Consider the following 23907-nt stretch of genomic DNA (forward strand, 5'->3'; position numbering starts at 1 on the left):
AGTTGAGGCAGGAAGAGTGTCTTGGCAGCATTGTGAAATTTTTCTAGAGAATGTTAGAACATAAATGAAAAATCTGTGCCCTGGAGTTTAGAGTTGCGTAGTAATTTCTAAATGAGACACCATGCATTATCAACAACATGCTTCTTTTCTGAACCTCTTATTTATTAGGCTTAGTTTCAAATTTATTTACTTGAAAGTTTGAGTGATGTCTTTCAATTGTTAAATACCCATTTTGAAATGATAGGAGTAATGTGCTACCCTTTACTATTCAGTGAGTGTACTTTTTAATATTAGACTGTTCCCAATATGCTGCTCACTACTCAGTTAATGTTTTCTTTTTTTTTTGTATTTTATTTTATTTTTTTTATTTATTTATTTATTTATTTATTATACTTTAAGTTCTAGGGTACATGTGCATAACGTGCAGGTTTGTTACATATGTATACTTATGCCATGTTGGTGTGCTGCACCCATCAACTCGTCAGCACCCATCAATTCATCATTTATATCATGTATAACTCCCCAATGCAATCCCTCCCTCCTCCCCCCTCCCCATGATAGGCCCCAGTGTGTGATGTTCCCCTTCCCGAGTCCAAGTGATCTCATTGTTCAGTTCCCACCTATGAGTGAGAACATGCGGTGCTTGGTTTTCTCTTCTTGTGATAGTTTGCTAAGAATGATGGTTTCCAGCTGCATCCATGTCCCTACAAAGGATGCAAACTCATCCTTTTTTATGGCTGCATAGTATTCCATGGTGTATATGTGCCAGGCATGGGCAAGGACTTCATGTCTAAAACACCAAAAGCAACGGCAACAAAAGCCAAAATTGACAAATGGGATCTAATTAAACTAAAGAGCTTTTGCACAGCAAAAGAAACTACCATCAGAGTGAACAGGCAACCTACAGAATGGGAGAAAATTTTTGCAATCTACTCATCTGACAAAGGGCTAATATCCAGAATCTACAAAGAACTCAAACAAATATACAAGAAAAAAACAAACAACCCCATCAAAAAGTGGGGAAAGGATATGAACAGACATTTCTCAAAAGAAGACATTCATACAGCCAACAGACACATGAAAAAATGCTCATCATCACTCGCCATCAGAGAAATGCAAATCAAAACCACAATGAGATACCATCTCACACCAGTTAGAATGGCAATCATTAAAAAGTCAGGAAACAACAGGTGTTGGAGAGGATGTGGAGAAATAGGAACACTTTTACACTGTTAGTGGAATTGTAAACTAGTTCAACCATTATGGAAAACAGTATGGCAATTCCTCAAGGATCTAGAACTAGATGTACCATATGACCCAGCCATCCCACTACTGGGTATATACCCAAAGGATTATAAATTATTCTACTACAAAGACACATGCACACGTATGTTTATTGCGGCACTATTCACAATAGCAAAGACTTGGAATCAACCCAAATGTCCATCTGTGACAGACTGGATTAAGAAAATGTGGCACATATACACCATGGTATACTATGCAGCCATAAAAAAGGATGAGTTTGCGTCCTTTGTAGGGACAATGTTTTCTTTTTCTTTTTCTTTCTTTTTTTTTTTTTTTTTTTGAGACGGAGTCTCGCTCTGTCGCCCGGGCTGGAGTGCAGTGGCCAGATCTCAGCTCACTGCAAGCTCCGCCTCCTGGGTTCACGCCATTCTCCTGCCTCAGCCTCCCCAGTAGCTGTAGCTGGGACTACCGGCGCCCGCCACCTCGCCCGGCTATTTTTTTGTATTTTTTTTTAGTAGAGACGGGGTTTCACCGTGTTAGCCCGGATGGTCTCGATCTCCTGACCTCGTGATCCGCCCGCCTCGGCCTCCCAAAGTGCTGGGATTACAGGCTTGAGCCACCGTGCCCGGCCTCAGTTAATGTTTTCAACAAGACAACCCATGGTAGTGCCCTCCGCCTAAATCATTGTTTAGCTTTATAATTGTCTCTGAATAACTCAAATCTGTGTTTGACTTGAGTACTTAACATTTATTAAACTAGTAGTTGCTACAAACTACATTGTGTTCCATGATTCTAAATTCTGAATTCTCATTGCTTATAAATAAAGACCAAGATTGATCCAATTGGTTGTTCTTCCATCATTGAGATTTCTTGATATGTTAATCCTAGCAGTTGCTGGCTGTTTAGCTATATCACAAATACTATTGGAATACTCTCTCTAGGCTTTACAAATTATGGAAGTAGATGGTGATTGTCTTAACATTCCACACAGACTACAAGGGTGTAGACTGGTAACAATGGATTGCTGAGAGTTCAGAGTAGGAAAGATGTTCCCCAAGTAGTCTTTGCTGTAAATGAGGGTAGGTGAGAAAAAGGATCTTTGCTACTAGGGTGGTTTTTAACAAAACAGAATACAACTTTCATGTTAACTTTTGGTGGCTGTACAAAGAGAAAACTATTTGTAAGAGTTTGCTGCTTTTAATCTGGCCTTACCTATTTAAAATGATAGTATGAATGAAATTATAGGATTATAAGGAAACTTTTAAAAATTGTATTTGACATTCATGAGTCTATATGTAAAAACAGAAGCCTATAGAATGATTCCAAGTGACCCAAACACACAGAAATAACTCTGAAATGAGATTATTAATACATTTCTCCATTCTTCTAGTTTTTAAAAATTAGATTGTACTGTGTCTACTAACTCTTAGTTCCACTATAATATATACTTAACATTTTTAGAGTAAAAGGTGAGTTTAGAGTTCCTATGTTGTTTCATTTTCTTATTTTACCTGTGTGAAAGCTAAAGTCCAGTAACTTGCTCAAGACTATTAATTAGTCAAGGGCATGCTTTAACATTGCCAAATCATCCACATATGTTAGTGACAATTTGTCTAGGTAGTCAATGGAGTCATATTTTTGAAGCGTCCTTTTATAAAACACTCAGCTCTATGTTGTGAAATCTGTATTTCTTTTAAACAAGGTACTAAATAATGGACTAAGTATTCATATTCAGTCTGTTTTTAAAGTACTGGGAACCACTGTATAACTTGCATGTTGTGTAGGTCAGCATAGCATTTAAACCTATTACATGTGTCATGTTGTGAAAGTAAGGCTGTCTAGGTGGGTAACTCACTGTTCCCAGGGCTATGATAATTTTTGAATCAATAAGTAGTCAGTATGTTAATATGTCTGATGGCACAGAAATCTCTCATTCTTCCACTACCGGACATTCACAGTTATTTGGTATTTTTCTAATAGAGATAGAATATTTAGTGAAGTTGGATTTTTAAAAATATTGCTTATGGGAATTTATTTAGGAACCAATTTTAAAGTGGGAAATTCTTGGAAAGGAAGCAAGTAAATAGAGCTGAATTTCCAGCTCTAAATTAAATTCTGGTGGAAAAGACGGATGTTTTTAAACCCTTTATTTGTATCACTGCTCTAAATGATTACTTGATGGTAGGGAATGCTACTAGATTACCTATTAGTCCTGTGTTCATACCACTCCTCCTTGCCAATACTTTCTACCCCAACTCTACACAAAACCCAAGATAGCTTCTATCATTGTTCAAGTTTTTGCTTAACTACCTCTCCCTGTGATTGTACTCCTTAGCCATTTCAGATTAGGATTGGTCCACCCTGGTCATGTCAAGCCCGTATCCTCTTTTCATTCATTCTACATACCTGTTTATGTTAATTTGATCAACTGGTCACCAGTTGGTGCCCCAGTTTATTCCTCTGAGGTCTAACCATGTATCTTCAATAAGTATCTTTCAGGGATAAAAAATTGGTTCTTGGAGAGCAAAAATGTCTTACTTGTTTAACTAGTTTTTCGGTGTAAAACACAGAAATGCATACAGTATATAAACAAATGCATCACCTTTGTGGTTTTAAAATTTTATAAGTGCAATTAGGAAAAAAAACTGCCTAAAAACTCCTTAGGGGGCAATCATGAAAAAAAATAATGAAAACATGTTCTATACATAGATAGATAAATTTATGTTCTTTCAAGATGTATCCACCTGGATACTGCCGAAAAGCTTCAAATTTTCCTTTGTTCAAAGCAAACAATTTTCTTCTTTGGCCACCTCACACAAATCTGTTTCTCATCTTTTCTGACCTGTGTTAGTTTACAGCATCACCTGGGTTTCCACACCCATATGGTCTCATTGTCCCCGTTTCCCAGGCACAACCTCCGTTCAGACTGCCCTCTTTCCCTGCCTGATTATTGCCACGGGTTTTTTAATTACTATTCATGCTTCTCTTAGTACTCTTGACCTAATCTTTTTAGCCACACTCACTGGAGGGAGCTTTCTAAAATGTATATCTGATCATCTCTCATCTAGATGGAAAACTGGCATTACTTCAAAATCAAAATCCTATTTCCATTGCATGGCATTACCTTTCCTTTTATTTTCTGGTCTTTTCAGATTTATATCTTTGCCATGTCCCTACTTGCCTTCCCTAATACAGATACACTTTAATTCTAGAGGCACTCAGCCACCTCAGATGTGTCATATCCTTCCTCATCTATAGTCCTTGTAAATGCTGCTGCATGAACCTGTGTTATTGCACTTTTGTATTTTTTTCTTCACTTCCCTAAGCTCATACAACTTCCTGTCTTCGAAGTTTCAGTTCTGATGCCATGTCCTCCTAGATGAACTTTGTGATTATTTTTACTATACTGTTTGTCACACCAAGGAAAATATGTATATTTTTTAACTAAACAGCTTCTTGAGGAAAGTCTGTGATTTATTTGTTGTTATCTCCAACTACTACAGTGTCTAGTAGGCATTCTATGAATATGTGCAAATGATAAATGGATGAATGCCCAGGGATGTTTAAATATTCCTATTAAATAGACTTATAGGTTACTCTGTTTTCCTAGACATTTTGCCACATATTTTTTTTTCTATAAAACATTGCATACTAGATTAAACTTACTCCTTTTTTGCAACAAATAATGATTTTCACCAAGCAGCAGCAAGTCAAAAGTAGTTTGTCAAGTATTTAAATAGTTGTTTTTCAAAAACGAAATCAACTAATTTTACAACTTTGAGTCCTTATCTACAAAATACAGTATTAACATTATTTAAGTAGACAGAATATCAACATACTTATGACTCTGTGTTTTTTCTCCCTCCTATTCTATTTAGCTAAAGGACACAAAGTCAGCAGATCAGAAAACAACGCTACTTCATTTCCTGGTGGAAGTATGTGAAGAGAAGTACCCTGATATACTGAATTTTGTGGGTGATTTGGAACCTTTAGACAAAGCCAGTAAAGGTTTGTGCCTTTTTAAGAAACATTTCATGGCTCTGGTCTTCAGCGCTAAAAGACTGAAAATTATACCTTTTATTTGTATATACTTTCCACTTTATCACAGTGTTTTCATACCCAGTATCTCATTTTAAAAATAGAGAGTTGTAGAATATTGTGAGTTGTCATGAATGGAGGTATGAGATTAATTTGTTTAGTTAGATGATGAGACCTTATATTATAAATTACTTTGCAGTTTAAACCTTATGGATACCTGCTAGCCCTACCTTCTACTGCTAAATCTCCACTTTGGCCAGGGTGATGCTCTCTTAATTCAATGTCATTCATAGGCACTGATAGCCTATTATGTTCCTGAGACCAGAACCAGCAATCAGTATCCCCACTTGCCTGAGTACTGAGTCTATCTCTGCCCAACTTGTTGGTGCTCTCTTTTTTTGTTATAGAAGACACCATACCTTCCAGAGTTTCATTTCACCCTCTCCTAATGCCCAAATTTCTAACCTGATTCTAGTCTCAATTGTGGGCTTAGATCAGGCCGTAAAGGGTCATAGAACAGATAGACCTATTATTAATACTTGGTTATAATATGATTTAAATACAATTTTTTGACTACCTTAATAATTCAATTTTCTTCCTTTTTTTTTTTTTTTTTTTGGAGACAGTGTCTCGCTTTGTCACCCAGGCTGGAGTGCCATGGCCTGATCTCGGCTCACTGCAAGCTCCGCCTCCCAGGTTGACGTCATTTTTCTTCCTCAGCCTCTCAAGTTGCTGGGACTACAGGCACCTGCCACCATACCCAGCTAATTTATTGTATTTTTGTAGAGACGGGGTTTCACCATGTTAGCCAGGATGGTCTTGATCTCCTGACCTCATGATCCGCCTGCCTCAGCCCCCCAAAGTGCTGGGATGACAGGCGTTAGCCACTGCACCTGGCCTCAATTTTCATTTATATTTCACATTGATTCTGTCAACTGTACTTGGTGTCAAACAACCAATTTATGAATACATTTTGGAAAACAGCTCATCTGGAATGCTGGAATATCTGTATTCTTTTTTTGTTGACTACTAGTCATTAGTAATATGAAATTGTCTTTATAATCTCTTTATTTTCTTTTTAATATTGGAATTCAACTTAAAGAAGGATATTTTATTGTTTTCCATATTAGAATGAATATTTCTTCTTTAAAAAAATCAATTTTATCTTTTCCTGCTCCCTTTAAATTATTCTTCTTCTATAAAATGAGGCTTATAGAACTTTGTTGACAAAGAAACATGTGATTGGATGAGATGTTCTTTGAAAGTTTGTTCTGAGATGTATGTTTCTTTGAAGTAAATATTTCATATGGCCTGTCTAGATTTGTAAGACAAAAAATAAGCTTTTTACTTAAATTTTTAGTAATAAATCCTAGTGTTATAATGAATGATTGAATTACTTACTTTACCCCTCTGCTACCAAAAAATGTCCTTGCTATAAGAAGAATCCATATATATAGTTATAGATGTTTTAATAGGATTCAAGAAGGGAAAATAATTGAAATTATTTTCTTGTGTTAAACCACCTGAGATAGGGCAAAAGGGCATTGATCTGAATGGATTGGAAACATTCAAAATTACTCAGTGATATTCAAAATAGCTCTTACTGATTGGTCCGTTAACTCAGGGAAATCAACTCTTCTAAAGAGAGAATTCTGATATTTTGGAATTTTTGACCAAATGGGATGAAAAAAATTGGAAATGAGTATTCTTGATGGATATTAAGCAGTTTGATAGATAGCAGAGTAGTGGATGAAAACATAGTAGAAAGTACCTTGAAATACACAGGGAATTTTTTTTCCTGGAGAAAAACATGGTTTTAGTAGATGTATTTTTTATTGTAGAATTTATTGTTTAGCAAGTTTTGCTGTAAATGAAATTTTTAAAATATTTATGTTGACTCATACTTAAAATTCTTTATTAATATTCTAATTTGTTCTTTAGAAATATTTACCTTTGATAAGGACTTGCAGAACTGTAACTTGGTTTGATTCTTCTGGGTATTTTTCCGTTTGTTGCTTTGGTATTTCAGCAGGGCGTGCTGGGGTTTGGGGGCTTTTCAGTTTCCATCTGTTAAGAGTGGAGTCTAGTGTCTGTGGATGGGTCCGCAGATACCGTTAATATGTTTCACAGGGAGCAGCCAACTTCATCTTTAACACAGAAAAGCCATCACTGAAGCACTTTTTATAGTATAGGTGATTGTTGAGCATAACTTTTTAATTATTATATTACTTTATTAATGAATGAGACTTGAGGAGCAAATGTAATGTTTTGAATTAACTAAGTCTGTGTTTGCTTTGGAGTGTTTTCGTGCTCTTATACATGTATTATGTATCATCATTTAAAAGTTTCCAGATTTGAAACCTCCTTAGTGAGCTATCACATGAATTAAAAAGTACCTTTGTTTTTGAGACATAACAAATCCTGATCATTAAGTACTCCTAGATCAGCAGGGAGAACTTTCATTGCAACTAATGAGCTTACCTGTATGATAGTTTTCAAAAATCTACTTCATTAGGACTGCTTCTTTTCTAAGATATAATGGCTTACAGTTTTTCTGTTGCATTTCAGTGGAAGTATTTTGAGTCATTATTGTATTTCTGTATACCATTGTAATATTTCTCTTTTTTTGTACTTCTAAGGTTCAATACATTTTTCCTTTTCCAAGCAGTTAAAATTAATCTACAAAAGTTTTATTGATTACTTCCCAGTAATCTGTTTCATTATTAAATTTTATTAAAGAGTAGAAAATACTACAGAACTTACTTTTTCTTTTTTGGTTGGTGAGTATATTAAAATAAAACCAAGGTAAGTTTACAGCATCACCTTGATCTGACCTTCTTAGAGTTATCATAATTTTACCATGTATTTCCATCCTTTCCTAGTCAACTCTTAATTCTAGAAATGCCATGCTAGTTCAGTCTGTAACTCATTCATCTAGTCATTAATTTAACAAGCCTTTATTGGGTGATTACACTGTGTCAGAAACTGTGCTGTTGTCTTACTCTTGGTTCAGGTTTAATGTCTGTGTCTTAGTGAAACCCAATCTGTCTCACTCCCATCTATCTCTTTCCCAGCTGGCTCTTCTCTCTTACGGTCAATTTCCTCTACTTTCTCCTCTTCTTCTGTGCAGTGTCTATGCATTGCTTTTTTGAAAGTGCTTTTCACTAACCTAATGGTGAACCCTTCTCTTTTTTTTTTCTCCCTAGATCTTCTCTTTAGGTGATGCTTTCAATTCCCGTAATACCACCATTATGTTAATGACTTACAAATTTATATCCCAGACTTTCCTTCTAAGATCCACACTTGTATAGACAACAGCTTTTGCCATTTCCATTGTACCTCAAAAAGGTATCAGAATCATATTATGCCACAAAATGGGACTCTTGATTCCTACACCCTTAACCTCTCCTTCCAAATTTTATTTACTTGAGAAAATCCTGCTTGCCCCGCCCCCCTTCTTTGGATATCTTTTCTCTCATTTATCATATCTCTATATAGCCTTCAGCATCTCAATACAGAGCTGCATGGTGGGTTTTGCCTAAGTTAAATCCATGGGAAGCTGCAGCTGTGACCAAGAATGTTGTCTAGTTTTCTCCTTCATCAAGAAACTTAAATGTCACCTTCCCTTTGGTGCTTTTTGCTGGGAAACTCACCTAAATTTGTGTGTTCTACTCTTTCTTTAAGGATAAATTCATAGGTTTTCCAGGAATTCTTATACTACTATTTACGAACTGCTGCTCTAGACCAGGGTTTATTCCTGGGACAGCTGGGAATAGAATTAAGCTTCTAGAAGAGATCAATATTCAGTGTATTATCAGAGTAGATTCAATGATAACTCATTTTTAATTTTTGCCATATTTCTCTGTTTCCATATTTTAGCATTAAGAGCATTCATTGATGTATTTGATTTTTAAATCCTTTCCATTTAATATTACCCTTTCTGCTTTTAAGACTCTGTTTGTATGTTCTTAGCTAGCAATTCCTTGATTTGACCCTAATATTTGTCTGCTTAAATATGTCTCCTGGTTTCCAGTTCCTCGTGAGTTTCCATCATTTTATGATAAATGTCTTACTAAATACCAAATGTTTATCTTTTACTCACCTACTGTGAGCACTTAGAATACTTAATTTCCAGTTGACAACCACCTGGAAAATTTATAGTATTTGAAAATTTCAAATTCATCTGCTATAACAGGCAGATATGTTAATCTCTTTGTTGCCATAGCCTTCTAAAAATGCCAGTTAAAATTTGTCAGTGAGTTTGATACATATTTTGAATAATCAGTATTAGTTATTAGTTTAATTGCATTTTATATCCCCTGAAGCAGAGTCAACACAGCTAACATTGTATTGGTTGGAATCATTATGTCATGGAAGTTGTAGGTTGGGGCCTCATAATTTGTGTATGATCTGTTAATTCATTTGGTCTTTCAAATCAGGTGTAGAATATTAGAATGTTATGAAAAGACACTTTTTTTTTACCCATATCTGCCTATATGATGTAGTTAATAGGATACATTGTTGGTGGTGGAAATATTTATAATAAAATAATTTAGTTATAGAAGACAACCATGTGGGATATTGCTTTTATTGAATGGTCAAGGGAACAAAAATGTTTTCTAACTGTTACAGGCTGTACTGTGTCCCTCATGAATTCCTATGTTAAAGCCCTAAACCTCAGTATGTCAGAACTTGATTATGTTTGGAGATAGGGCCTTTAAAGAGAGGAGAGTTAAAATGAGATCATTAGGATATCCCTAATCCAATCTGACTTGTATCCTTATAAGAAGAGGAAATTTAGAGTCACAGCCATTCAGGGATGTACATGTACATAGGATAGACCATGTGAAGACACAGTGAGGAGGTGGCCATCTACAAGCCATGGGGAGGGGCCTGGAGCAAATCATTTCCTTATGGCCCTCAGAGGACCAACTCTGCTGACACCTTGATCTTGGACTTCTGGCCTCCAGAATTGAGGAAATGAATTTCTGTTGTTTAAGCCACTCAGCCTGGGATATTTTGTGAAGGCAGCCCTATCAAACTAATATACTAAGTTAAGACATTTTTCTCATTTGCTTAGAGGTCTTTGGCTATAGAATAGAGTAGCCTATACTGAATGACTTTTCACTTTATCAAATCAGTTGAAGTAGCAGTTGTAGACCTGCTGTGTTGGATGTGCACTAGTAATCAATTTAGAAATATCAAAGGTTCTTCTACAAACTATGAATTATCACATGATTTGAGATAATTGCAAGTATGCTTCAATTCCTCTTTTGAGTAGACATGAAACATAAATTAGTACATATATAAGGATATGTTAAGGCATTTTAAATAAATATATTCATGAAAATTCTCATTTAATTTCAGGATTAGATCTATGGCATTTTCTAGATTTTGTTTTAGAATTCACTTAATCATGCTGTACTATACTAAGTTTTTGTGTTTTTCTTTTACTCACTATATCCATATATATATTATATATATATATGTCCATAAATATATATTTATTTTCCATTTCTCCCTGTTTTGCTACTATAATAGTTGTAATTTTCATGTAAGCAGGTAACTGACAAAAATCAGTACACTTTGCATTATTTCTTGAGACCTTTCCAAAAGTAAGGCATAGGTGGATGATGTTACTTTTTTTTTTTTTTTTCATTTTCCTATGGGAATAATGAAAGTATTTAGTATATCCAAGTTGTGTACTGCTGGTTCTACAGATAGATTGTGGAGTAAAAGCTATGTTCGTAAAGCCAGCTTGTGATTCCTAATGGTTTTATGTCTCAGGGAACTAATTTGACTATCTGCAGTCATCTAATAAATATACTTAGGAATTTGCTTAGGAATTTTAAAGCATACATTAGTATACTTTACGTATATATTTATATATATTTAGTAAGTATACTTAGGAATTCTAAAATAATTTTAATGTTAATATAAGCCAAATATAATAAAAGTTAAATTTATTTTTAAAATATAATTTATATATGTTTGCATATACTTACCAAAATGTTAGAATATGTAAAATTTTATGTTCAACAAATTAATACTTTTTTCACAAAAAGGTATGATGAGATATAACTGGGCCATTCCCAAGGTAATCATAGGATTTGTGAAAAATATTTAGAGTATATTGCAAGTGTGGTATACTGGTAAGAGACCACATGTTTAAATCCTGCCAGTTTATTTCCAGTGATTATCTGTATAGAGTTGGCATCAAAAGTTTAAGTTGTAGACTTGGATATAAGATTGTAAGAGTGATCATTTTGTAGTGCAAATATAAACTGTTTTGGAAAGCAGCAGAGTGGAATAGTACTTAACCCAGAGGTTTGTTGTGAGGATTAAATAGGTTAATATGTATAAATGTTTATAAAGTTTGAAAAGTACCTATTAATCATTGTATAAATATTCTCTATGTTTGTTATAGTTGTTGCTTTTATTTTTCCGTGATTATTTATTGTTGACACACATCTGCCTTTCTGTCATTAACAGTGCAGGTAAACATGAGTCTATGTGAATAATATGTTATTATAGAATTTTAATATGTATTGTCAGAAATTATTTGAACAGATTCAAATAATTGAATCTCTCCACAACTCTTTTAGGTTTTCCTCAAAGACCACTTTCTCTACAGGACCTTCTGTGATCATTCAATCTAAAACTGCAAAAAACCCTGCCTGGCATGCCAGAGCCAGACATAAGACATCCATTGACCTCTTTAATTGGCTGGGTTCTATATCTGCCACCTAAAATGTAAACTTCTTTTTAGTTTGTTGTGTGTTGCCTGAGGCTTATTCAAACTTTAGAACATAACAACCACAAATTTTATAGGCTTATGTTGTTACTTTTCTAAAAATGTTGGTACTTTTCTAAAAATTAAAGAATAATACACATACAGTTACATAAGTGTACATAAGTGTACAGGATCATAAGTGTACAGCTCAATGCATTTTCATGAGTTGGACATGCTAACATAAGGAATGGAATTTGGAAAATGGGTTCTATTTTTCTTCCTCTGCTTCAGCCCGCAACACTTTATTTTGTATTTTGAACTTTGGCATAAGATTTCTTTTGAAAACGGAGTTCTGGACCTAAACAACCTTTGAAAACAACTGGTCTCCAGCAACTCTTCAACTCTGAGTTTATTTTTTGGAGGTGTATGCATGAATTTAAAAAAGAAATTTTTTTCATTTCAGCCAAGAATTATGAAGGAATGCCATATGGAAATATGAAGTAACTTGTGAGAAATGATATAAGTGATAGGAAAATCTAAAATGATATTTATTCACACTCATAGGAAAACCTAAAGAAAATAAGATCTTGAGTAATCGTCCTTTGTCCCCTCAGCAGCAATCACCCTTAAGCACAGATTTAAAATTGATCAGCAGTGAGACCCTTTTGTCATATAAATGTCTATCACTGTGATAGTGGTTTCTCGGCAGCTATCTTTCAACCTACATATTTTATGGAAAAAAAGAACTAGTGTTTTTAGTAGTTTTTGATATGTTTTGACTCTATAAGGAAAGGACTCTCAAAACAGCTTATCGAACTCCTGTTTGGTAGGCATTGTGCTAGGCACTTGTATTAGCAAGGATTAGGCTTGACTGTGAGTGACAGAAAAAAAAAAAAGTTAGTTTAAATAAGATTCATCTATTTGGCTGGGCGCAGTGGCTCACGCCTGTGATCCCAGCACTTTGGGAGACCGAGGCAAGGTGGATCACGAGGTCAAGAGATTGAGACCATCCTGGCCAACATGGTGAAACCCCGTCTCCACTAAAAATACAAAATTTAGCTAGGCATAGTGGCACATGTGTGTAATATCAGCTACTCGGGAGGCTGAGGTAGGAGAATCACTTGAACCCGAGAGGCAGAGGTTGTGCCATTGCACTCCGACCTGGGCAAAGAGAGAAACTTTGTCTCAAAAAAAAAAAAAAGATTCATCTATTCATTGTCTAATCAGTCATTTAGTGAATACCTCATCCATTCCAAGGCACCAAAGAGCTGTGAACACAAAAGCCTCTACTTTCTTGAAGTTTACATTTTAGGTGGCAGATATAGAACTCAGCCAATTAAAGAAGTCAATGTATGTCTTATATCTGGCTCTGACATGCCGAGGCAAGGTTTTTTGAAGTTTTAGATTGAGTGGTCACAGAAGGTCCTGTAGAGAAAGTGGTCTTTGAGGAAAACCTAAAAGAGTTGTGGAGAGGCCATTTATGTTGGTATTTGAGAGAAGCCTATTCCAGGCAGAGGGAAAAGCAAGTGTAAAGGCCTCAAGGTATGGAAGTAAGACTGGAGCAGAGGAGGGAGGGGGAACATAATAGGAGATAAGGTCAGTAAAGTAACAGATCCTGTAGGGCATTACTGTCCATTGTAAGGATTTCACTTTACTCTGAGATGAGGAGCCACTGGAAGGTTTTGAGCAGAAGAGTGACATCTGACTTAAATTTTCAAAGGATTGTTTTGGCTGCTCTGTTGAGGAAAAAGTGTAGATGAATAATGGCAGAATTAGTGAAACCACTCTGATGCTGTTAAAATAATCCAGAGGAGTAATAATGTTGGCTTGGATCGGGAAGAGTAGTGAGGGTGGTAAGAAGTATTTGGAAAATCAATGCATTTTGAGGTTAGAACCAACAAGATGTGCTCTGTGGTTAGATATGTGGGGCATGAAAGAGAAAAGAGTTATAAAAACTAATGATTTACTGAGATGTAGAGGCAAGTCAAGGAGGAAGATAAATTCTAATTGTAAATGTGAGTTTAAGGTGCCTACTAAACATTAAGGAAACATGTCCAAATAGGCCATTGGAGTTCAGGGGAAGGATCTAGGCATGAGAAAAAATTTGGACATTTTGAAGTCCTACTAATATGCAGTCTTGGACTTCTGGGGCTGACCTGGTCTCCAATAGCAGCAAGTGAAAACTAGTCTCATTTGAAAGTCAGTTAGTCTGCACTTAACATTTCCCCTGTGACAAAGTAAAAAGCAGTAAAATTGCCCTCCCATGTACATGTACACAGAACCATTATACTAAGAGAATATTTTGAATATTGTTATTAAACATTTCTGTTATGCACCTCTTTTTATTTAATATTTATACCATGGTTTTGAACAACTTCTCTAAGGGAATTCTCAAATCTTATAAGTAAACATGATTTCCTTTGAGATGGGCTTCTCCCACTAATACACTTTCTCTTCTAAAAAGCTGTGTACTTGCTGTAGTTTTTGATACCCTCGTTGTACTTGTAGAGGACAGGGCTGGCTCTTTCTCTCAGGGGATGAAATAGCTCAACAGAATTGACTGGTGGCCTTTAATTGGTTGTATTCATTTCCTCCATTTGCCTTCTCCCTTTCCTCTTTCCATGTTCCATAGCAAATGAAGGCATTTCTCTTGCAGTATTATGTAAAAACAACAAAAATTAAACCATCATTGCATACATTATAGTAAATTAATTAGGGAATGCAAATTCCATTTGTTATTACATGGGGTTCTATCAAGAATCAGAACAATGGGAAGAAAGATCTGAGTCAAGTGAGTCAAGGAAGGTACGACTACTTGATGAGGATGACTGGCTGTTCACTTAGCATTGCTCCTTTGTCTTTCTTTTTTTTGAGACAAGTTCTCCCTCTGTCGCCCAGGATGGAGTGCAGTGATGTAATCACTGCTTACTGTAACCTTAAATTCCCGGACTCAAGCTGTCCTCCTGCTTTAGCCTCCTGAGTAGCTAGGACTATAGGCAGACATCACTACCCCTGGCTAATTTTTTTAAAAGTTTTTATAGAGATGGGATTTCACTACGTTGCCCAGTCTGGTCTCAAACCCCTGGCCTCAAGTGATCCTCTCACCTTAGCTTCCCGAAGTGCTGGGATTATAGGAGTGAACCACTGCACTTGGCAGCACAGTTTCCTATTTATCTTTGCCTGTTACGAACCAAGTTTGCCTGTTACGAACTACAATTTATTTTTACCTTGATTTTTTTTTTACAGTGTTGTTTTAGTTTCTTTTTGTCATGTAACAGATTTAATAATGATATTCTAGAATTTAGGTTTTGTTGTAGACCTACTTAATAGTCAAGTTTTTTTTTATACTACTGAGGTTTGTTTTGGACCATCTTGTCCATACAATTTTATTATTTTAACTTGCATTTATAAAATGTTGCTATAGCTTTATACAATGCTTTTATTATTACAATTGTCTAGGAAGAAATGTATTGCTTGGAGCCTGAAACTAAATAATTCGCACATGAAACAATTGATTCTGTGAGTGTAGGAAGGTTGATTTAGTTTGCATATTTAAATTGTCTGTGGTAATAAGTTGTTCTTTAAGCTTTCCTTAAAGAAATCAGTTTCCCTGGGTTGTATCATGATATGTAAGAGTGAGTGTGGCATTTTTTAGTAAGCTTGTTATGAAATAATGACCAACACCTCCAGGAGATATTCATAGAGGATTTTTTTTTTTAATTACAAAGATTACTTTATGTAACCTCTCCTCTCCTTTCTTACTTGAAATCTTAATCTAGTAAATCACAGAGGCCATGGTGTTATAAAAAGCATGTATTCATGATTGCTTTAAACTTAAATATTTATAGTTTCGATTTTAACTTTTACTCTGAAGCTTCTTTAACACCTCTGGTGTATAATTATCATAATAATAAGACACTTGGAAAAAAGTCTGTGTCTTAGATTTTAATGTCTGGGATATTTAATCTGTTGTATTTTCCTATTTCATTTTTAATGCTTGTATCTGAAGAGGTTAAAGTTAAATCCAAAACCCATTCCTTCAGCAAACATTTGAGTATCTGCAATACATTTTGTAACTGAAAATACAAAGAGGAATGGTGTCTTCTCTTAAGGAATTCCCAGCCATTTGGGAGAGGAAGACAGATAACAAGATAAATGTAAATGGAGAGTAGTAATTGCAAAGTTAGAGATAATTACCAGTTGTGATGGGGAGAAAGGGCACTTTACCTGTGTACTTGCTGTAGTTTTTGGCTCCTTGTAAATTATGAATGGTTATGACCTATGGGTGAAGTGCACAAGGCAGATAGACACACATTGTTTCAAGGGTCAGTGACAGATTAGATGAGGAGTGATATGGACAGGGGAGCTATAAGCAGTATGTGTTTTTGAGATGAGTATTTGACAGGATCTGAAGTAGAGCACCCCAGGTTGTAGGTGGTCCCTTGTGTAGAAACTCAGATGTTGGCCGGGCGCGGTGGCTCAAGCCTGTAATCCCAGCACTTTGGGAGGCCGAGATGGGCGGATCACGAGGTCAGGAGATCGAGACCATCCTGGCTAACACGGTGAAACCCCGTCTCTACTAAAAAATACAAAAAACTAGCCGGGCGAGGTGGCGGGCGCCTGTAGTCCCAGCTACTTGGGAGGCTGAGGCAGGAGAATGGCGTAAACCCAGGAGGCGGAGTTTGCAGTGAGCTGAGATCTGGCCACTGCACTCCAGCCTGGGCGACAGAGCGAGACTCCGTCTCAAAAAAAAAAAAAAAAAAGAAAGAAACTCAGATGTTATGTAAGCAGTTTACTGACATGCATTACACAGGAAAGGGGCAGCTTTACTGATTGTCTGAAAACCCCTATGCATAGTGTAAACAACACTGGAGAAAAACAGTAGGAGACCAGAGATCAGAGAATAGAAAAGGGTTCCCAATGACTTTAAAAGTGTTAAGTCGGCCAGGTGAGATGGCTCACTTCTGTAATTCCAGCACTTTGGGAGGCTGAGGGAGGCAGATCATGAGGTCAGGAGTTCAAGACCAGCCTCACTAACATGGTGAAACCCCATCTCTACTACAAATACAAAAATTAGCCAGGCATGTTGGCGGGCGCCTGTAGTCCCAGCTACTCAAGAGGCTGAGGCAGGAGAATCTCTTGAACCTGGAAGGCGGAGGTTGCAGTGAGCCAAGATCGTGCCAGTGCACTACAGCCTGGGCAACAGAGTGAGGCTCCATCTCAAAAAAAAAAGAAAAGAAAAGAAAGAAAAAAAAAGGTGTTAAGTCAGGAATGAATGAAGTACTGTTTGTCAAGTAAAATAACTGAGTGTCATGATTGTTTGAATCTGAGAATTGCAAGAGAGGAAAGGGTCAAGACCAGCAGGTTTCTAGCACAAGAAATGGAATGTATGGTCCTTTTGCCTTCTGGGGTGTGGAGATTACAGATAGGGAGCTGGTTGGAGGTAGAGACACATGATATCTGAAGTGATGAGAGATGTCATCTGGTGGAATGTTAACTGAGGAAAATGCAAAAGTCAAAATTGTCTAGCTAGCTCTGTTTGATGATGGCTCTGTTTTGTTACTTTTCTTCCAAAGAATGAACAGGAATACAAAAAATATGATTAATTTCTTGGTGAGAAGATTGAAAGATAAAATTCACACATAGGTCACATATAGAAACACCAGTAAATTAACACTTCTTTGAGAGTGTACAGTTTAATACTTCCTGATATAGTTCAGATTTTTAAGACATAAAATATAGTTCTTGATTCAAAGAACTTGACACATGTGAAAAATGTGGATAAAATTATGTTTGAAGATACATACAAGAATTGTCTATAGAAATTGAATAATTGCTGAAAAAATAAAAACACCAAGGGAATTTTTTTCTTTTTCCTTTCTTTCTTTCTTTCTTTTTTTTTTTTTTTTTTTTTGAGACGGAGTCTCGCTCTATCGCCCAGGCTGGAGTGCAGTGGCCGGATCTTCTTCTTTTTTTTTTTTTTAAGTTCTTGGGTATATATGTAGGATGTGCAAGTTTGTTACATAGGTAAACGTGTGCCATGGTGGTTTCCTGCCCCTATCAACCCATTACCTAGGTGTTAAGCATGCCATGCATTAGCTATTTTTCCTGATGCTCTCCCTCCTCCTGCCTGCCACCGCCACAGGCTCCACTGTGTGTTGTTCCCCTCCCTGTGTCCATGTGTTCCCATTATTCGGATCCCACTTATAAATACACCCAGGGAATTATTAAAATGCTCTTTAGTTTTACCCATCAGATGGCATACATTTGCTTAGCCCAGAATTCTCACACTCCTTTCTTTCTTCCAAGTGTGTGTTGGTCCTTATTTAAATACCAAGTGAGAGGTTGGTCAATTACATTTAAATCCGCTTAACCATAATGTACAAGTAATATAATCAGAGACTTCTGATGAAGCATAAGAAATGACTTAGTGAGATTTGCATCTGTAGAGTAGCCTCAAGAACTATTTTATCTTTTTGAAGATAGCTTGCTTATTTTTCATGATGTTGACCTGAAATATTTGAATATGCCCCAAACATTCCTACTATTTTACTCTTTAAAATAGCAACCCTTCTTCTTAGACTGACTGTCCCTGGTCTGGTGATGATGATGTTGAAGATATGATGACTTAACTTTTTCTTTGATTCTAAGACTCTGAAAGAGGATAGGGGAGCTTCTGGGTTGGTAACACATGGAGGTGCTTGGAGAGTGGATGTGCTGGAAGGGCAGTGAAACTGTCCACCACCCCTGTCCCTCCATTCCTTGTCCTGTGCATCTCTTCCGTATGGTTGTTCATGAGTTGTATCCTTTATAATAAAGCTATGATCATAAGTATAGTGCTTTCCTGATTCCTGTGAGTCATTCTAGTGAATTGTGGAACTTCAAGGAAGGGAGTTTTGGGAGTCCCCAAATTTATAGTGAGTCAGTCTAGAGTGGTCTTCTCGACTGGCAACGGGCATCTGAAATGAGGGTAGTTTTGTGGGAGTGAGCTCTTCTACCTGTACAGCCTGATACTAAATCTGGGAATTTAGTATCGGAATTGAAGGATTTTGCTCTTAATTTATGGAGTCTGCACTAACTCCAATTGTAGGACATCCAGTTGGTATTGGAGAATTAGACAATTGATTGGTGTTGGAACAATGTATTTGGTGTCAGAAAAAAAAAAATCAAACAATCTATGTTCTCTCCCAACATTTGCCCTGTGCATTTTCTCATATGGGAGTCCCTCAGACCTATTGGTCTGTTCTCTAGATCTTTTGCTAATTTGACATGTGTGCATAATAAAATTGGTTAAGCAGACTAAGTATTTTAAGTACATGGTTTTATTCAAGGTGAGATACTACTTTAATATATAGACTACTTAAAAATACATATATAAAAAGTTATATATATAACTGCACACTCACCCATCCATCCCGAATGCTTAGGCATATATTCCCTGGGTTTAGGAAGGGAATATGGATTGCTTGTGATTGCAATGGGCAAGAATGTACAAGAAACCCCTTATTATGTGAAAATTATATCTGTTTATTTAAATGTTACTGACGGGGTTATGAAAATAAAATGGTGATTTCTATAGTAATTTATAACACAGTGGTTAAAAATAAGGTCTAGAATGAAACTGCTTGAATTCAAATTCTAGCTTCACCAATTTTTAGTTGTTTGACCTTTTTACTTAGCTACTGATCTCCAGTTTCCTCATCTGTAAAACAAGAATAATAATAATAATGCCTACTTCATGATGTTCTTGTGGGTTTGAATGAGTTAATTAATAGAAAACACTTAAGACAGTACCTGACATACGTAAACACTTACTACATTTTAGATGTTGTTATTACCATTACTGTAATTTTTATTGTTACTGCTACTATTATAACAATTACTACTACCATTATACTACTAATACACTACTTTTTTGAACCTAATTTATAGCACAAAGTGGATGTATGGCTTATAAACATTTCTGAGCATGAATTTACTTAATAAAAGAGACAGGGTCTTGCTCTATCATTCAGGCTGTAGTGCATTGGTGCCATCACTGGTCACTGTAGCTTCAAACTTCTGGGCTCAAGAAATTTTCCCACCTCAGCCTCCATACTAGCTGAGACTACAGGCACATGCCACCATGCCTGGCTATTTTTTTTTTTTTTTTTTTAATTTTTGGAGAGACAGAGTCTTACTTTGTTGTCCAGGCTGGTCTTGAACTCCTGGCTTCAAGTTGATCCTCCTGCCCAGCTCCTAAAGTGCTAGGGTTACAGATATGCATCACCATGTCCAGCTTGCTTTTGAACTTTTATTTAATCAGAAGTTGCAGAGTTTTTGGAAGTATAAAAAGTGACTGAACCACCTGTAAGAGTTCTTGAAAAATGATAGAGGAAATGCTAATGAGACTTTAAGGCAGAGATCAAATAGACTAGGAGAGCAAAAGGAATCTCTTCTGTAATGCAGATAGAGAACTTTGAAAGAAGCAAAGAAAAAAAATTGGAAATGGGAAGAGTAAATGAAACACCATTGGCTTAATCAAATAGAATTTGGTTGTGGATAATTGACAAGCAGACATAAAAATGAAAGAGCATAGCATAGGAAATATGTGTTACCACTATAAGCAGCGTACAGCAAGGTATTGGGGAAATGAGTTAAACAGTTAAAAAGGTAAGAATCTGTGATTCTTAATATTGAGACAATGACTCAGATAATGGGGTGCATTATAGCATTTGTTGTGTAAATTCAAAGAATCACAGAAAGGGAATACATGAGAAGTAAAACAAACAAACAAAAAAACCTATTGAGAAAATATGCATGAGTATAAATCCACACTAGCTTCATCACGGTGGGAGCAAAAAGTTAAAGTACCATCACTCTTCAAGCACAAACCAAGTATTACATGTGGTTCTCGGAAGAGTTCAATCATTGAACTCCTGAAACGTTGTATCTAAGAATTAGATTGCTAATTTTTTAAAATAAGAAAATACATTTAGGTTGTATTAAAAGATGTTAATGTCAGAATACCAAATGTTATTTTCTGTACAACTAGGCTTAAAAAAAAAACAATAAAACACCATTTCATATTCTTATACATTATTTTTAATATCTCCTTACTATTTTATTCTTTTGAACCAAGCTTAAAATTAAAAAAAAAAAAAAAAACTCAGTTTCATTTTGTTGGGCATTTAGATTGCTTCCAAGGATATTCCTATCCTTACAGATAAAACTTGAATTGTACCCATTCTTCAGGATTAATTCAAATTCTAAGAATGGCAGATTACTTGAATTTCTATATTCATTCTTTAAACATCATTTTATATAGTTCACACTGATCAATAACAATAGATTTTTTTTTAACCTAGAATTTATTTGTACCTAAAGCAAATAGTTTAAAAGTTGGTTTAGGTCACTGTATCTTTTTTTGCACTACTAAATCTTTTTTCTAGTGTCATATAAAATTGACTATGAAAAGATTTTCAGAAATGATCCTTAATGTCTGTTCTGCTGGGTGACCAGTATATTCTCTTAGTGACACAGTGCCCTGGTTTACCATTTCTTCTTCCTGTGTACTGTGAGAGCCACTTTAAGTCAAAGAAGGAAAAATATTATTAGATAATAAAGTATTCAGGATATCAGTAAAGAAAGCTTGACATTTGTCATTATAAATGGCCTCTGCTACTTTTTCTTTCCCATTGTAGATAAGCTTGGGCAATAGAAAGCACTTTTCCCCATCTTTCCCGTCTACTCACTGTTCCCTGTCAAGAGATGATTTTGAAAAATGTTAAAATTATATTTAAATCAGTTGACCTTTAAAAAATGTTTTATTTTTGTCTGTGAATAGACTGATGATTTTGTAATATTTCCAATGGTCAAGAATTCTAATAAAACTTATTTCTTAAGTGTGGTTATTTGTGTGTGTGAGCACTTCTTAAATTTTGTCTTATGTTTTAAAGACTGTCTTACTGAATTTCTTTTATAACTAGATTTTAAATTGAAAGGTTAAAAAAAGTGAAATTTATTTTTCTTTATTTTATAATGAATTTTCTTACATTTTTATGAATTTTTTTCGTGAATGTTTTGTTTCTAGGGTGTCTTACCTTTTATATATTATAATTTTGTCCCTTCAAGGCATTTAATATACTCTCTTTTAGTCTCTGTAGAAATGCTGGAAAAGAATTTGAGGCAGATGGGAAGGCAGCTTCAACAGCTTGAGAAGGAATTGGAAACCTTTCCCCCTCCTGAGGACTTGCATGACAAGTTTGTGACAAAGATGTCCATATCCTTTTGATATCTAAATAACTTAAGTCACTAGTCAACTAGAGATACAGTTTATTTAATATTTTAGGTGTCTTTGTGTATCCAGAGATCATTCTGTAGTGCCAAATTACAGAAAATTTAACCTTTGCCTTCTTGCAGGGAAATTTATCAAAGTGTCTGTCTATTATGAATAATACACAAATGTCTGTCTGTCTGTTTGTTTGTTTGTTTTTTGAGACAGAGTCTCACTCTCACCTAGGCTGGAGTGCAGTGGCATGATCTCGGCTCACTGCAACCTCTGCTTCCCAGGTTCAAGCAGTTCTCCTGCCTCAATTTCCTGAGTAGCTGGGCCTACAGGCTCTCACCACCACACCCAGCTAATGTTTTTGTATTTTTAGTAGCGACAGGGTTTCATCATATTGGCCAGACTGGTATCGAACTCCTGACCTCAAGTGATCTGCCCGCCTCAGCCTCCCAAAGTGCTGGGATTACAGGCATGAGCCACCATGCCCGCCCACAAATGTATACCCATTAATTTCTATTCTTTTTTCCTTTTTATCAGCTTGGATAATAGTATGTTCTCTCATCTTTTCCCTGTCATGTTCCTTATTTCCTTCTGATGTTCATTAAGAATTGAAAAGACATTAAAACTTAGTTTGTAGGAAGTTTGACTCTAAAGTCATGATGTGATTTAGATACCTTTGAAATGTTTGAGGAAGCAGGTACAAGACTTCATAAGCAGGTTTAACTAGTCCGCTTAACTTCAAGAATTGGCATGTATTGTAAATTAGTTTGTGCTCTATAAAATTTAATATTTCCTTTAGAAATACTATATTCTTACAAAGTCAAAATGGAGTTTATTATAGTCACTACTTGTATTGATATTTTCCTAACCCAAATAAATTGATAAATATATGTGTGTATATTCATACACACACACACGCGCGCGCGCGCACACACACACACACACACACACACACACACATAATAAATAGCATGAAGCTTGTGTCCTGTTTAAGGTTTCCTTTGTATTCAATTATATTTATTATCACTAACTTTGTAGCTTAATCTCTGAGTAACTGAAGTAATAAACTTTTTTTGTTTCTTGAAACTAATGTTGAGTTGCTTTGCAAACCACTTTGTGAAATTGCAGACTGATATCTTTTGTGTTATAATAAAATATTACTACAATGCATTATTAAAATCCCATATGGACAAATGAATTCTGTGTGAAAGATAACTCACTTCTAAAATGAGCTCTTATAAATAGACACTCCTAATATCTTAAACTGAGGTACTTGAAATAAAATGACTATTTTCCCTCTTTCTACCTCTTCTCTCCTGAGATTTAGTGAATCACAAAATTAATATTTGGCTTGTCATAGATTTTATTGTATATGCTTTCAGCTTAATTGTGAACTAGTTGAATTTTAGCTTCCTTCACTGTCTCTGTCGGGAAATATCATAAAAATATACTCCAGCAACAATCAATTCAGGCTAATGTGTTTGTTTCCTTTTGTATCTTCCCACCCATCCAGTTTCTTATTTCATTACGAAGGCTGCCTTTATCACCATACTGAGGAAGGCTTTTTTTTTTTTTTTAAGTAAAGATGAAGTCTGTATTCACCAAAAATTTTTTGTGCTACCTT

At 35.6% G+C, this 23907-nt stretch overlaps 1 protein-coding gene across 2 annotated transcripts in view; it reads left to right on the forward strand.

Moving 5' to 3' along the window:
- DIAPH3 (diaphanous related formin 3) overlaps positions 1–23907 on the forward strand; it is a 512593-nt gene that overhangs the window by 316579 nt on the left and 172107 nt on the right. For both annotated transcript variants that reach the window (XM_033177601.1, XM_033177602.1), the window contains 2 exons: positions 5124–5253; positions 22153–22277. In XM_033177601.1, coding sequence (XP_033033492.1) covers positions 5124–5253; positions 22153–22277 — 255 coding nt within the window. The remainder of the gene's footprint in view (positions 1–5123; positions 5254–22152; positions 22278–23907) is intronic.

This window comes from Trachypithecus francoisi, unplaced genomic scaffold (assembly GCF_009764315.1).
Source record: "Trachypithecus francoisi isolate TF-2019V2 unplaced genomic scaffold, Tfra_2.0 Lachesis_group18, whole genome shotgun sequence".
Lineage (NCBI taxonomy): Eukaryota > Metazoa > Chordata > Mammalia > Primates > Cercopithecidae > Trachypithecus > Trachypithecus francoisi.